The 17,351-nt window shown below is 26.6% G+C and overlaps 2 protein-coding genes across 5 annotated transcripts in view; one reads left to right on the top strand and one right to left on the bottom strand.

Annotated features, from left to right (window-relative positions):
• Nucleotides 1–17,351, top strand: part of LOC100211832 (neurobeachin-like protein 1) — a 129,555-nt gene that overhangs the window by 110,311 nt on the left and 1,893 nt on the right. For all 4 annotated transcript variants that reach the window (XM_065800022.1, XM_065800025.1, XM_065800023.1 and 1 more), the window contains 4 exons: nt 4,336–4,627; nt 4,728–4,929; nt 7,692–7,885; nt 9,480–9,667. In XM_065800022.1, coding sequence (XP_065656094.1) covers nt 4,336–4,627; nt 4,728–4,929; nt 7,692–7,885; nt 9,480–9,667 — 876 coding nt within the window. The remainder of the gene's footprint in view (nt 1–4,335; nt 4,628–4,727; nt 4,930–7,691; nt 7,886–9,479; nt 9,668–17,351) is intronic.
• On the bottom strand, nt 9,539–17,190 carry LOC124814387 (tetratricopeptide repeat protein 28). Its single transcript, XM_065800026.1, has 5 exons — nt 16,898–17,190; nt 11,142–11,603; nt 10,996–11,062; nt 9,882–9,933; nt 9,539–9,728 (listed from the first exon to the last, which is right to left on the bottom strand). Exons 1-5 carry the CDS (start codon nt 17,079–17,081, stop codon nt 9,699–9,701), a joined length of 795 nt encoding a protein of 264 aa, XP_065656098.1. The 5' UTR covers nt 17,082–17,190; the 3' UTR covers nt 9,539–9,698.

Raw genomic sequence — 17,351 nt, 5'->3', positions numbered from 1 at the left:
CTCATCTTTTAAAAACGTTCAACAAAGAGGAAAAGCATTGAAAATGTTTTAAAAGCACTACCAACTTCAAAGGAGAAACAATCTGAAATTCTTTCTATTCTTTCAAATAGCTCTGCTCAAAGCTGTATGGTCTTTCTGAAAGCAATGTTTTAGCAGTTGTAAACTTTTATAATGAAGATGAATTTTCCCAAATATCACCAAACAAAAAAGATGTCACTCGAATTCAATTATTTGACGGAAAAGCAAACAATATTCAGATACGTCATTTATATTATACGCTAAAAGAAGCTTTCGAGTTATTCAAGGAAAAGCATCTGCACATAAAAATTGGATTCAGCAAATTTTGCGACCTTCGTCCACGCAATGTAAAATCAGTTACAAAATTTCCGCATAATGTTTGTGTTTGTAGTTTGCATGAAAATATGCGATTTGCCTTAAATGCATTAACAAAATCAATTCAAGCGCCTTCAATCAAAGTTGGATCTGAAATGATAAATAACTTTGTTTGTGAACCGTACACATACGATTGCGCCTATGACAAATGCGTTGCATGCAAAGGTATGAAACAGTTTGATAAACACTTGTAAACTGTTAATACATTTGGTTTCGAAGTATCCTGGGGCGAGTAAAGAAAGCCTGAAACTAAAATGTATGCAAACATTGAAAAAATTTCAAAAAAGTCTACTGTAACAGAACTCATCCAACACATATCAGCGATGCGTGATAAGTTCGTTAAACACGCATTTGTAAAGAAAAACCAATCAACAATTTTTAATAAACTGAAGGAGGTTTCGATGAGTATTAATTCTGAAATTGCGGTAATCCAAGTTGACTGGGCTGAAAACGCTAGGTGTTTCTATCAAAATGAGCCACAAGCGGCTCATTTTGATCGAAATCAAGTTTCTATCATGACCCTAGCAGTCTGGAACATTGAGTTAAAAACATTTGCCATAGTTTCAGATTCAACTGATCATACTAAGTCTTCCGTTATACCGTACATTGACAAAATCCTTCACTTTATTCCTGATCAAGTCAAAGAAGTACACATGTTCAGCGATAATGCCACTTCTCAGTTCAAAAACAAAAGCATAATGGCTGCAATGGTTGTGTTTGAAAAACGTTTTCATAAAAAATTCTTCTGGCATTTCTTTGCAGCGATGCACGGGAAAGGAGTGGTTGACAGAATAGGAGCCACTGTTAAGCGAATCGCAGCCCTGAGAGTTAAAACTAGTCAATACGAAATCAGGTCAGCAGCAGATATTGCGTTAGCATTACAAGATTTGCAAATATCTGTAATTCGCATGTCAGAAAACGATACAAGACAACAAAAAAATGAACTTGGATTCAGTTCAATTTTAAGTTATTCAAGAAAAATCAAAGGTATATCAAAATCACATTATTTTTATGTTTAGAATGATAACGTTGTTCCGATGCTATTTTCACCTGAGTATAATTAAAATTTATTACAAAATAACAAAACTTTTTAAAATGATTTTAATTTCGTCTTTTTGTTTCGTCACTGAACGTTGCATCACTGAACTGATAGTTTTTTTTCTGTAAAATAAAACGATATGAAAACTTTATTGTTTGTGGCTTTTTTTATGACTACCTAATTGCCAAATGAATAAATTACAACAAAAAAATCTAATAAGTCAAGCAAGAATTAAAATTTCAGTGAAAACTCCATTTAAAAGTATGCTGATAAAAAAACACTTTTTTCCGTGTTGCGTCACTGAACTTATGTTTTAATTTTTGCTATGTAGCAGTGTTATGTTAATACAATTGTGTTTAGTTTATATTATAAAATTTTAATTCAAGATTTATTTAGAGTAATAAAAAATTATTTTTGAGTTATAGAAAAATTTCTTTTAAAAAAAATCTCTCCGCATGATGCGTCACTGAACTATGGAATTGGCCATATATATATATATATATATATATATATATATATTATATATATATATATATATATATATATATATATATATATATATATATATATATATATATACATATATATATATACATATATATATACATATATATATATACATATATATATATGTACATATATATATATACATATATATATATATATACATATATATATATATATATATATATATATATATATATATATATATATATATATATATATATATATATATATATATAGACATATATATATATATATATATATATATATATATATATATGCATATATATATATATATATATATATATATATATATATATATATATATATATATATATATATATATATATATGTATATATATAGACATATATGTATATGGGTGTGTGTGTATATATATGTAAAATATATTAATGTAAAAATAGGATATCATTTTCTAGCTCTTATTGACAAATAAATATGTTTCCAGTCAGCCACAAGTTACATAAAATAATCTAAACTCTATTAAGATTAGTTACAGTTGCATGCCTAACCTTAAGTCCATCATAAATTTGCATTGCTGCAAAATTTTGTACAAAACAAGTCAATTAAAAACTAAGTAAAAATAAAAACTGTGTAGATAAAGAATTTGTCCATTGAATAACCGGTGTTTGTCCAACAATATTGTCTATCAAGCAACTGTAAGTTCCAGTGATCATGAACATAGTAAAAAATTGCATGTGGCATTAGTCAAACACCAGTTAAATTAAGATACGCAAGCCATCTGAAATCATATGCATCAGTAAAGTAAAGAAATGACACAGAACTCTCTAAGGAAATATGGAGCTTAAAAGACCAAAACATAATGTTTATTATAAAATGGAAAATTATCAAATGTTTTTTGCTGACTGAGGCCATAACAATTTTTTTACCCACTAAGATCTTTAAAAAAACACCTCTGCTCTTTATCCCAAAAGCTATAGTAAGATGTTTAGATGCCGGTCCTAATTAGTTTTGAACTTTATCACTGAGGTAGTATTTACTACATTGTCTGGCTAAGCATTTCATGTGTTTGCTACACAGTTGTTAAAAAAGTTATATCAGACTTAACAGTTTTTGTTGATTTCACGATGGTACCAGATGCAAAAGCCATAGCTGGGGGCAATGTTAATTGGATTAATAAACCAGTTAACTAACTTGATTTTGTTCTCTAATTTAAATTATTAAAGGAAGTCCAATCATTTTCTTTGTTTGCATAGAGAAGTGAGTCCAAGTTTGATACATCTTGATATATAATCAAAAGGCTTCATTTCTTGCAGTACTTTTGTAACACACCGTTGAATGCTTTCAATTACAGACGTGTCCTTTTCTAAATAAGGACACTAAGCAGTAATGGAAAATTCTAAAAGTGGACATATATAAGTTGTATATAGCTTTTTCCAGAGTTGTGCATCTTTGCTTATGAAGCTGCATTTTAGGATACCAAGCATTTTGTTAGCCTTGGCTGCCACAATAGATGTTTGGAAATTTTGCTTTAGGTCATTGGTTGAAATGCATTATTTTACGTTTCCCAATATTCATTTCCATAAGCCACTCTTGAACCTAATTAACAATGTTGACAATGTCAGCTTGCAGACAAAGTTTTTGTTCTTCAATAATCTCAAAGGCGATCTTTAATCTCAAAACTTATATTAATTATTTAGCAAAATACTATTGTGTACAAAATTTAATCAAACAAAACATTAGGAAAATGCTAAAAAACGTAACGTTAATGTGTAATTTTAACATCAATACAGTCCAAACTATAATCCAGCTCAACAAAGTTGAGAAACATTGAAAAAGCAATTTTTTCTTCAATTATAATAATTTAATACAAATAGGTAAAATCTATTTGTGTGTGTGTGTGTGTGTGTGTGTGTGTGTGTGTGTGTGTGTGTGTGTGTGTGTGTGTATGTGTGTATATATATATATATATATATATATATATATATATATATATATATATATATATATATATATATATATATACATATATATACAGTATTGGGCTAAACATTTGCAACCAACATCGAACAATGCTAAAAAGTGTTCCTAATTTTACATGTCTTAAAAACGAAACGAACTATACTACCACAGCAAACAGTTCAGGAGTCTGGAGTCATAGCATGCCATGACATGAGCAATCAGCTGACAGGTGACAGCACACAGGCAGATTTTCGTTGACAAGTGCCATTTGACAGCGAACAATATACATTTTTCAGCGAACAAAACAATATACATGTTTTATATAAATATATATATATATATATATGTATGTATATATATATATATATATATATATATATATATATATATATATATATATATATATATATATATTTATATGTATATGTATATGTATATATTTATATATTTTTCAAAGGTATAATACATTTGTTGATGTCAGTGGTGTCACAAAGAAGTCACATTATTTTACCCATTATTCAAATCCAGCTGGTGTTTTGCATTATATGCTGCGTGTTGAACCATTTACTAGTCTCCATGTAAAACTTCAAGGCGGAAGATTTGACTGCCCAAATCGTCAGTTTTATTCCATTTCTAATTCGTGGAACTCTGTTATGAAAGGTGTAGATGTTAAAGAACTTATTCCTGAGTTTTTCTTTTTTCCTGAGTTTCTAATCAACATGAATAAATTTTGCTTGGGCAACTTGCAAGTAAGTATTTCATTATTTTTTTAAATCCCAAATTAGAATTTCTAACATATCCAAAGGATTTCGCTATCAATACTTTTTTATAGTTTATAGTTTATTGCAGGATGGAACACAGGTGGATGATGTGATTCTTCCTCCATGGGCTAAAGATGCTTATACCTTTGTTCACATAAATAGGCAAGCTCTAGAATCAGAGTATGTATCAAACAATCTTCATTCTTGGATCGACCTTATATTTGGTTATAAACAGAAAGGAAAAGAAGCTGAAAAAGCCCTCAATATATTTAGTCATTATTCTTATGAAGGTTTTAAAATTATTTTTTTAAGCATTAAAACTTTTTATTTTTATTTTTTTATTAATTTATTTATTTAACCATAAAATAAGAAAAATTTACAATAATAAACATAAATAAATAATAAACTTTTAACTTTTATCGTAAACTCACATAAATAAGTTGTCACTAGTATAGTTAGTTAAAAGTGTGAAAACTCATAAATAAAACAGAAAGAATATAATAAAATAAAAAAAAATAAAAAAATAAAGCTAACATTAAAAAACAAGAGAGAGAAAAAAAAAGTATTAAATGATATTATTATAAATGACATTATAAATTATTAAAATAATAGTAAAAAATAGTAACATGAATAAAATAACATTACAAATAATAACTATAATATGATAACTTTAATAAAAATTATAACTAATGATAAAAACTTGGTAAAAATAATTATAGTTGAATTTATAACTATGACAGAAAGTATGATAGTGTTAATAAAGTTAAAAAAAGAAAATAACAGTTATAATAGTTTTTTATACAGTGATATAATAAAGCAATAATAATAAAAGGTAAAATTAATATCCATTAGATATATACTCAAATAAATATTTCTTAATTTGGTTTCGATTGAGAAAAGGATGTTGGTAATAAAAGGTTATTTAGTAAAAATCTTTTTTTTCTTTATAAATGGTATTAATTAGTTCCAGTGAGAAATACATTGATGTTTTATAGAGAGCTTGCCATATTTGATAGTGTTAAAAAAAGAAGTGTGCAAATTAACATTTTCAGTATTTCAAGTGTAATATTTGTGTATCACTTGTTTTAATAAAAAAAATTACTAAACAAATTTGGTAGTTTATTTTGAAGAAAAGCAAACAGAAAGAGATAAAGTTTTAAAGTTATAAAGTTATAAAATTTTACAAAGATCTTTTAGATTTTTTCCTTTAGAAAACCTATTTTATATATTAGATCGTAAAGGAAAAAATGTCCTAATTCTTATGGAAGTATGTTGTCAACTGTTTATACTGTTTAATAGAAAACTACATTTTTGACCCCAAACGGTGCAACAATAGCTGGCAATAGATGGGGGAGAACAAGTAATAGTAAACTGATATTAGAGTATGTTGGGAACATAGTGTTGTATTAATGACAACATACTATTGGCACATTAGAGTTTTTTATTTAATTGAAATAGCTGATTGTACCATGATAGGTTTTTGTCAAGAAATGCCCCAAAATATTTTATATATTCAGATGAGAAAACTTTTTTACCTTCTCATTTTACATTATCATTTTTTTCTTTTTTTTTAATCTTTTTTTCATTTTGAGGCTGACAAATAATAAATTGAGTTTTATTGATATTTAGAGAAATACATTCACTATTTAACCAATGGCACAAATGATGGAGATCTGAATTAACTTTTTTACAAAGTTGCGCGAGTGATTTATTTATGTATAGAAGGTTAGTGTCATTAGCGAAATAATAAACAGTCAAATTATTTATAGAGTGAGCCAGATCGTTAATGTATACTAAAAACAGTAAAGGCCCTAGAACAGAATCCTGTGGGACACCATAACTTAATAGCTTTATTTGTGGATTGAAACACATTAATTAAGACAAACTGAGTACAATTTTTAATATATGATGAAAACCAATCATTAGCAATACCTTGTATACCATAATGATACATATTTTCAATTAAAATCTTGTCGTCAACTGTATCAAAAGCTTTTTGAAGATCAATAAAAACAACACAAGCAAAAGAATCACTATCAATCGCACCACAAATCATTTCGATAATGCTAATAAGTGCATGGGAAGTAGAGTGTTTCGAATGAAATCTGAACTGGTAGCCACAGAGACACTAAGAGTTATCAAAAAAGTAGTAGGTAGGAGAATACATTACATTTTCAAGACTTTCACTGATATTTAATAATAAAGATATTGGTCTATCGCAGTTAGGTTTTGAGTTATTGCAGTCAGGTTTTGAGTCTTTTTTATGTATTGGTTTAATAGATACAGTTTTTTAAAATCTTAGGAAATATACCAGTAGCAATGAGAGAATAAATAGTTTAAAAAGTATTGAAGAAATATCATTAGCAAGAAGTTTTAGAATAAAGGTTGGAAAGCTGTTTAGACAAGAAGCCTTGCCATCATTTAGAGAAAGAATAAGTGATATTATTTCATTTTTGTCAGTAGGTTTAATGAAAACAGAATCAAGGTTTGAAGTTTTTAAATAGTTACGGAGGTCAGTATGGTTTGAGTGAATATTTTTTTGCAGTTCTTCAGGGATTGAAATAAAGGAGTTAAAAATTTCCGAGATTTAAACTGGATTATGTATAATGGTGCTGCTTGAAGATATGCAATATGGGTATGAGATATCATCCGAATGTACATTCAAAGGAGTTCTAATACCCTTTGTGTATGTTAAAGAAACATGTGAAAGTAATTGAGTGATTGATAACTCATGTTGGTAAGGATATAAAAGGAAGAAAGTTGTTTAAAGCAATGGTGTTTAAATACTCCGAGATTGAATTAACTAAGTTTGGTTTTATAAGATCTATATTATAGCAAGTTTTATTATTATATATTACATTATATAGCAAGTTTTTCAAATAGAATAACTGGATATGAAACATTAAATTCATTATTTTTCATGTTAGGGTGTCAATAAACACAGCCTACTATGATATTAGACTTTTAAAGAAAAATGATTTTTTTCATTACATTTAGTTATAAAAAATTATTTTCAAATGATTTTTTGTATTATTTACATTATATCTTGCAGGTGCTGTTGACTTGGATTCAATAGAAGATTCTAGCTTAAGAGAATCTATTGAAGGAATGATCAATAACTTTGGTCAGGTACCAACACAACTTTTGAAGAAACCTCACCCAAAAAGAAAGAAGCTACATGATGTTGATTTTGGAAAACCTAAAGTTGTGACAGATTTTAATGCAGCTACATTTTCTCTAATTGAGGTTTATTTTTATCTAGTAAATTTAAGAAAATAAATGATTTAGGATAGTTAATTAGAATTATGTTTTATATAATTTATTTTATATATCTATTTATAAGTTTTTTGGATATCTTTTATTACATATTGATTTTTTAGCTTTTAATCAAATATGTTATTTAGGTGGTAGAGAAACACTGTTAATATATGTTATTTAGGTGGAATAGAAACACTGTTATATGTTATGTAGGTGGTACAGACACGGACATGAATGTCGTGCGATCAAACACAATTGTTGATCACACAAATAATTTTTATTATTGACAACTTGACCACGACTGTTTAGATGTTTTGATGGTTTGAACATTTCAGAAATGCACTGAAAAAAGAAACTTTCAGCTAAACTTTGATGAGGAAAAAAATTAAAAAAAAAACACTAAAAAAATAAGAAGATTCTTTACCAAAAAGAAAATATGTAAGCACTAAAATAAAAGTCAAAAAACTCAAACTCAAAGCATAAGTTACTTTTTGTTGCATTTTCAATTGCATTTGAAATAAATTCTTTAAAACTTATCTTTTGAAAGGTTTTATTACTCTTTTACATTAAGTAACAAATTAATTTTAATTATTACTAAATAAATAAACAAATTATATTTAAATTATTAAAAAGTGTTATATTAACATTTATTTTTTCCAAAAAGTTGCACAAAAAAAAAATTCTTTTTAATAAAATATTTGTTTCAAAGATTTAAAAAAATCATAAGATAAAAACATTATAAAGTATTTCAAAACATTTACATTAATCAACAAAATACATGCTTATATAAGTAAATAAAGTTATTTTATATTCTTATATAATTTATATAAAATGTTCCTACACTCATTCTAAGCGACTAGTCACAAAAAGTTTTGAAGTTATTTATAATTTAAAGTAACTTAAAAAAAGTCTTTCAAAAAATGATCGCTTAAAAGATTTTTAGAAAGACATTGAAAAATGTTTAAACTTATCATTAAAAAAATTTATATATAACATCTTTTGTTAATTTACACAAAATGCATTTATTTTAAACAATCATTATAAATATATATTTTTTTTATTCAAAGTCTTTGTGTAAAATAAAACCTTTAGAAAAGATCAATGATTAAAAGTTTTTCATAACGTAACAGTTTTTTTTATTGTATTTAAATTGTTAAAACATCAAAACAGCCATGGTCTTATTGTAAAGAAAAAAAGTTATAATATATATGTTATGTAGGTGGTAGAGGAACACTTTATTTATGTTATGTAGTTGGTAGAGAAACACTGTTAATAAAGGAAAAAAACTAAATGCATAAAAGTTTTTTGAGCATGAAAGAACAATTACAGTTATAGTAAACTTGGCTGAAAACCTGGCTGAATGAGAAGCTACATAATGATGATAATGATGATGATGATGATAATGATGATTCTCATTATAATTTATATGATGATGTTCATGAAAATGATGATTTTTGTTAAATAGTACATTACAATATTTTATTTATAGTAAATATTTCTTACAATACTTATTTTACATATGATGCACTTTATATTACAACATAATATTACAATATGATACAAAACTTGATGATCTTTGTAGATATCACACAAAGATCCAGTTATTTTCATTGCAACAAGTAAACCTCGTGAAAGGACGATTCTTTATCTTTCTCTTCCTGATACTTTATTAAGCATCCATTCAAATAGTCTTTATGGTATTCATTCATGGTTGCCGCACACAGATCCTAATCGAAATCCTTTATCATTTACTCAAGATGTCAAACTGAGGTATGCTTTTTTACTCAATTATCAACTTGTTTTATAAAATTGTACATTTTTTGGTTTTTCCCTGAAATTATCACATTTAATAATTATTTTTTTAGCATTTTTAATTTTTATAATTTGTTCTATAAATGAATAATCATTTGAAAAAAAATGCATGGAAAGTGAAAACTATGTGATTTATTTAAGTTAATTAAAAGTTCCAAATAATAAAATTCACCTTTGCGCCATTCTCATCTTTTTCTTCTTCATTTTTTTCTTCTTCCTCCTCACTAAAATTTATTGTTTATTAAAATTTATAAATATAAAAGTATTTAATATAAATATTGTTTAGTTTATTTTTAGTGTAAATATTGTGTACATCAGCGCCCCCAGACATCAGCGCCCTCAAGACCGTTTTGGAGACCTGTCTGAAGGAGGAGGGAGGGGGACCAACCATTGTTCATTTTTTCTGACAAAAGGAACAATAGTTGGTTGCCCTCTAGTGGGTCCAAAGGGCAGCAATGTCCGACACCTATTTTAAACCTGAACATGTGTCATTTCAAGAGTCTCAAGCAAAATATTGTATTTCTATAATAGTTACTGATATGGATTGTTATAAATTTCATATAAACGTTGTTTATTTATAATAGTATGCATTTATAGACATTTTATATAACAGGTAAAATATGATTTTCATGTTGAAAAAACTTTATTTATGATATATATGTTTTCTTAAAAAACTGCACACTTTTTATTTAAATTTTCATTTTATGCTGTTAAAATATGTCATTACTTGTGAAAAACTATTATTATATATATAAGCAATATGTTGCATATATATTATGTTGTTGCATATATAGTATGTTGTTACTACATACTATATATGCATACATTGCTCTATATATGCATACAACATACAATATGTACAATGTACATGTACATTTTTCAATCTACAATGTATTGTACAGTAGTTAACACTTACAAGAGTTAACACTCACAAAATTCCTAAATTAGTAGGTGCATAATTTAAATTTGGTCTTTGCATAACATATATAATTTAATTTTACGATGAATTTTAATGAATTTTAATATATAATTAATAATAGATGATTATTAATAGTTTAACATCCTAAAATTTGATTTAAAATACTTTTTTAAATCATATATAATACATGGTATATAAAAAAATGGTATAATTAAAAAAAAAAGAACAGGGTATATAAAAATTAATTTATTATATAAATAAGTTGACGTATAGTCTACTTTTTGAAATCAAATTTACCATGTGTTTTAAAAAGTGTTTTGTATTTGATTGATATTATGTTAAGAAAATTATTTTAAGTATAACTTACTCTGGACCCAAATCAATATAGTCATCGTCGGAACCTGCAGCATCATCAGCCAATGTTTCAAAGTTTTCTAATTAAAAAAAAATGCCATCAGAAAAGAATTTTTTCTTTAAAATTTAAAAAAAGTAGTATTTAAAGAATTTTTTTACTCAATTTTTTGCGCAAAATTCCTTGAACTGCCTCATAACACTCAATAGATTTTTCAAGATTTTCAATTGTGTGATATAAACCTCCCATACTTAAGTTTGCTTTCATTGCTCCATCCAAATCATTTAGTTTATTTGCAACCTCTAAACGTTTTTGATAAAATTCTATGGCTTTTTCATAATTCATCATCAGTTCATGAATACTAGCAATGTTGTTATATAATCTTGCTACGCACCATTGCTCACCTCGTTTTGTAGCCATTTCAAGAGCTTTGTTATAATTTTCTAATGCTTTTCCGAATTGGCCTTTCATTTTATATATAACACCAAGGTTTGATAGCGCTTGTCTCAATCTCATGTCATCTTTTTCATCAATACTTTTTTGATATTGAAGAACAGTTAACTCTTCAAATTTTTCGAAATTTTTAAGCTTGAAGTATGCAAGTGCTTTGTGACTAATGCAATCTAAAATTTTATTTTTTTATTTAAACTTTTTAAAATGTACATTACATAGATGATGTTTTTTGGGGATGTTTTGGAATTCTAGAAATTTAAGCTAATTTTAATTTTACTAGTATTAATTGTGAAGTATTAAAATTATTATTTTATTGAAATAATTATCAAGTTATAATTAGTTAAATTTTGAATTTTATTAGTTAAATTAATTTTTTAATATTCTTTTAAAAAATCAAAAAAAAAAAATTTAAGTTAAGATTAATAAACACTCTTATAAAAGACATTTTATAATTTATCATTCAGTTTTTAATGTTAATATTTATCCTCAAATTATCCTCAAATATCTCTTAGTTTTCATGAAGTTTAAATGTCATTTATGATAATAATATTTATATCTACATTTCATTTCAATAAATTTTATATCCATATATAGTGTGTGTGTATATATATATATATATATATATATATATATATATATATATATATATATATATATATATATATATATATATATATATATATATATATATATATATATATATATATATGGATATATATATGGATTTACAATTTATTTAAATGAAATATGGATATAAATATTATTATCATAAGAAATTTAATATAGTTATATATATATATATATATAAGAATAGAATTAGCCTCACCTTTATTTTTTGTTCAAATTAAATGGCAATGAAAAAATTAAGTCTACTTTATTTCTGATTATCTTCTACTACAACTAAAAAGTTTATAAATTGGTATGTTTAATTAATTAGAAATGGAAAAAAAATTAAAAGTATTCACTTTGTGGAGAAAATAGAGTTAGCCTCATTTATGTTATATACAAGAAAATACAGAAAATGATTTGTTTTTACGCTCATTTAATATTTAGTATTGCTTCCTCAATTTTTAATGGCTTCAAATATGCGACTTGACATACTAGTCACAAGATTTTGGATAGTTTCTATAGATATTTCATTCTTTCTCTGATACGAGTATTCAGCTCTAAGGTGGATTCAAATTGCTTACCATTTTCATAAACCTTTCTAGAAAGTGTTCCCCATAGATTTTCAATTGGGTTAAGATCTGAACTAGATGCGGGCCATTCCATTACGTGAATATTTTTTTCTCTAAACCAAGCTTTTGTAAGCTTTGAGTTATGGATAGCATCGTTATTTTGTTGAAAAGTGAAATTTTCGCCCATTAATTCCTCACTATATTCAATCAAAATTATTTCTAATAAGTCAATGTAGTCTTGTGAATTCATTTTTGTTGAATTCCATGCCAGTGGAAGTTTTCCAGAAAAGGAAAAAGCCCCCAAAATCATAACAGTTCCACCACCAAAGTTACGACTCATCCAAGTTTTTTTCTCTTTTCAAAGATCATGCCAGTAATATTGATAGCCATCAGGACCATCTAGATAGAACTTTTTTTCATCACTGAAGAGAACTTGATGTCATTCTTCCTGCTAAGATATGTGTTCTTTTGCAAATTGTAATTTTACTTCTTTATGATGAGCAGTAAGTTTTGGTTTTGGTTTACGCTTTTTCCAAGCTGTGTTTGGATCTTCATGTAAGATTTGTCTCACGTTGAACAAATATGGGTAATTGTAAATCAAGAAAAATTTGAGATGCAGTCATGTGCTGAGCAGCAGCACGAGGTACAATAACTTGTTTAGTACAATTATCAATTTTATGTTTGCCACCACTTTCTTTATAAGCTCCATAATTAACGCTAATCTTGAAGTAATTGTTAACCACTTTTGGAAATCTTTTAATTTTCTTTGCAATTTCCTGATTAGTTTTTTAACTTACAAATAATAATAAAACTTTGTTTAACTTACAAATAATAATAAAAAACCAAGTCACAAATGCGTATCACCAGATCAAAATATACAAATAAACTGAAAATAGTTATTGATGAGGCTAGTTCTATTTGTTACCGCAAATATCAAGTATTATACATTATATGGTTTTATCGAATGTACCGCAATTTAATTATGCTATATTATAATCTAAAAAGTTGTTGTTTGTAACAATAATTATATGTGTGTGGATACAAAAGATGCACCACACAAACTTGCTTACAGATTTACAAAATATTGGATCAGTACATGGTGAGGCTAATTCTGTTTTTTCCACTGTATATTACTAATATACAGTGATATACATAAAAATAGAATTTTTTTCACTGTATACAGCCAAATTACCAGTAACACTACTTTTTTACTAATTTTCAAGTTTAAACTACTTAAATTTATAAATATTTATCTTGTAATTATTTTTTATTGTTTTCATCATTAGAGGGCTTCATTTAGAATATGAAACAACATAATTACTTCTTCATAGCTAATAATTTTTTTATAAAATGTTTTAAAATAATAAATAAGGTAATAATCTTAATATTTTGTAATGCAACCCTTTGCTACAATAACGGCTCTCAGACATCAGACGGGTGAATTCCCCGGCCAAGGCAAAATGCACACATTTTTTCCGCTAGGAGTGCTCAAACACTCTTAGCTTTATGGCGCGGTGTCGAGTCATGCATCAACATATACTCTTCATTACCAGGGAAACATTTTTGTACCTGGGGCAGGAACCTTTTCTCCAGTACTCCCTTGTACTGGTCCTGCCTCATGGTCCCTTCCATAATGTAGAGGAAATCCATGCCCATGGCTGAGATCACAGATCATACCATTACACTCACAGGATGTTTAACCTTTTCCATAAGGCATTCCTGATGGAATTTTTCTCCTGGACGGCGTTGGACAAATGAGCTTTTGTCCACCAAGATTTAAAATATATTCTCGTCCAAGAAACAGACCTGTAAAACATTACAAAGATATTTAAAATTATAAAGCTATAAATTTTGGGTTCTTACAATATTATAAGTCATAATTACTCGGCTCTAGTTTTCAATAGTCTTTTTATGGTGTTTTCTAGCCCATTCCAGATGCTTTTTTTTCATGGCTTCAGTTAAATGACAACCCATTATTAAATTAAATTCAGCCAACTGTCTCGGAACCGTCATCATTGTAGCTAGTTAAGTCACACTTTTTTTTTCTGTTTTTAAGACAACGTGGAGTAGTGATCTTTTTTCTGCCACTTCTGCCAACGCGGTCTGGTTCTAGAGGCACATTTGTATCACTTTTTCTTTTAATTAGGTTTACTACTGACTTTAAAACACTTGTAATTGCTGCTATCTTTCTCTAAGAATGTGTAGAATGAAGAAGTAAACTTATTACTTCCCTACATTTTCTTGGGGTTAAGTCTGAAGACTTGCCTATATAATAAAAAAACCAATGAGATGCGAGAATGGTTATGAATCAGGATTTATGCATTAAAATTAGCAAAGATAATGAATTATTAACCATAACTAATTAAATTATAAAGCAATACTTATGTTTCGAACTCAAAAAATTGTTCCAAAAATAAATAATTGAATTCCATTTTATACTAACTCCAACCACACTTTTCAACAATTGACAGCTAAATGAGTAATAAGTCAACTTTTTGACAGATATGGTGGACTGAAAGTATTGCCACTATTTAAAATCAGTAATAATGGTATCAGTGACTAAAATAAAAAGATATATTTGCTCGCAAAATTCATTTAAACTTTAAAATTAAAAAAAAAAGAAAGTGTCACTAATAGTTTCGCCACCTACTGTACATATATATACATAGTGCCTTTCAAAAATTGAAAAAAAAAAATTTCAACATTTTAAAAAAAGGTTTTTTTTTGACGGCTATATAATCTCTTAATTAATTTTTTAAATGATAAGTGGCTGAAAGTTTTTAATTCATGAGTTAATTAATCATTTACCTTTCTAATTATCTTTCTATCTACCCTTTCTAAGTAATGGTAAATTAAAGCAACCCTATTAACTATTTATTTAAAAATGTGTTAAAATTGTAAGGTCAGTTAGTTTAAACTTAACCTTTAAAAAAAAGTCACTTTCAAAGGCTGCTAGAAGGCTTGATTATAGCAAAAATACCATTGTAAAAATCTTAAAATGCTTTAAAATGTCTATTCTGTGTTATAAAAAACTAGGCAGAACCCCTGATCAGAGGCATTAGGGCACTAAAAACGTGTTTCACTTTATTCAAAATATCGTGACTGGCTGGTAATAATACATACTATTCAAATAATCAAAAATTGACACCAGACATGGTTAAGCATCATGACCTTATGAAGTAAAAAAAATTTACTTTTATGGACAATGATATTCCCAACAGGGGTTACATTAATTTACATTGTTCTTTCTGGTCAAGCAATAAACCAAGAGATCTATTTAAAAGTGTGTTTACAAAAGCACTTGTAATCTTTTATTAATAAATACTATCAAGACATCAAGTATATCTTTTGGCCCGATTTGGCAACATCTCACTATGCTAATTTGGTAATATATTGGCTGAAAACCCGGAAGGTACCTTTTGATCAAAAAAAGGACAATACAGCAAACTTGCCAGAAGCTTTTGCTGTAGACATGACCTAAATGCTGTACAAGAGTTGGTACAAGTACCAATACCAGACTTGACAAAATTCGAAGATATGGAGTCTTGTGATAAAATGTTTTTTTATTTTCGTAGCCTGCATATTTTATTTTATGTACATACCCAAAATCTTTTTTTAATCATGTTTATTTAAGTTTTTATTGAAGTTTAAATCTAGTTTCAAATTTTATGGTACAAATGTTATTTGACATTTTTTTATTATTGTTTTTTTGACCTAATTTTCTTTTTTGATTTTGGTACCGAAATTATGTATATATTTTTTAATTTTTTATTTAATTTTGTTTTGCAATGTATTCCAAATAAAAAATTTTAAAATGATGCAATATGTAGGTGAAAAAATAAGAAAAAAATTATTAAAAGATTTAATAATTTTTTTTTTTTTTTAATTATTAAATCTTTTAATAATTTTTTAAAAAAAGTTTCTTATTGAAAAGAAATTTAAAAAAAAGTTTCTTATTCAAAAGTAACTAAAAGTTCCTAAAGAATTTTGCGCTTCCTTCTCTTATCCTTGTCTTTTATAAACAAGTTTCTTTAAAAAAAAAAAAACGTGTAAAGCATGTGATACCGAAGGTGTGTAAGAAACAGCGCAGATTAGTGATACATGTTTCAAAAACCTGTGCTTAACTAGTTATTTTATATAACATTCGATTTTAACCGTCCACTTTTGTTCCGTTTTGTATTCCGCCTTTATTATATTTTTTTATTTTTTGTTTTATTTTGAAAACGTTTTTTAAAATGATATTTGATGTACTTTCTAAAGTATAACGAAATATTTATTTGCGTTACCCAATATTTCTTTACTTTTGTTGAAATCTTCGGCTTTCTTTTGATGCATTTCAAGGTATTTCAGTTTTCTTTTTGTGTCGTTTGGATCTTCAAAAGAGAAACGATAATCATCTGGGTTGTTATCGACTTTTTCATATCTCATTGCTCTTACTTCATCGAGCAGTTTAATAAATATTTGCGACATTTTGTAAGTTAGTTATGACCTATGTGTGTGTCCTTATATTAATTTTAATTGCTTCTAATATTTGCTCATAAATGCACGTTAAATGTGTTTTACACATTTAACGTGCCACTTGATGTTTTAAAATATAATTCGCTATTCAATTGAATATTGAATAGTTTTCAACATAATTTTTTTTTTTTAATAAATTATTAATTTTCTGAACTTTTTTGCTAACTTGGCTTATTATTTTCTTGATACCTGTGCCCTTTTGGTTTAAAATATTTTTCTAAA

This window comes from Hydra vulgaris, chromosome 06 (assembly GCF_038396675.1).
Source record: "Hydra vulgaris chromosome 06, alternate assembly HydraT2T_AEP".
Lineage (NCBI taxonomy): Eukaryota > Metazoa > Cnidaria > Hydrozoa > Anthoathecata > Hydridae > Hydra > Hydra vulgaris.
The sequence above is the reverse complement of the archived record's forward strand: the minus strand, read 5'-3'. Positions and strand labels throughout refer to the sequence as shown.

Bases quoted from the DNA above. Each gene is read 5' to 3' on its own strand.
- LOC124814387 (XM_065800026.1), bottom strand. From the start codon at position 17,081: ATGTCGCAAATATTTATTAAACTGCTCGATGAAGTAAGAGCAATGAGA. The intron at 11,063-11,141 runs GTAAAAAAATTC...TTTTTTAATTAG, and splicing joins AATTTTGCGCAAAAAATTGA to AAAACTTTGAAACATTGGCT. The intron at 9,934-10,995 runs GTAAGTTATACT...AATAAATTTTAG, and splicing joins TATATTGATTTGGGTCCAGA to TGAGGAGGAAGAAGAAAAAA.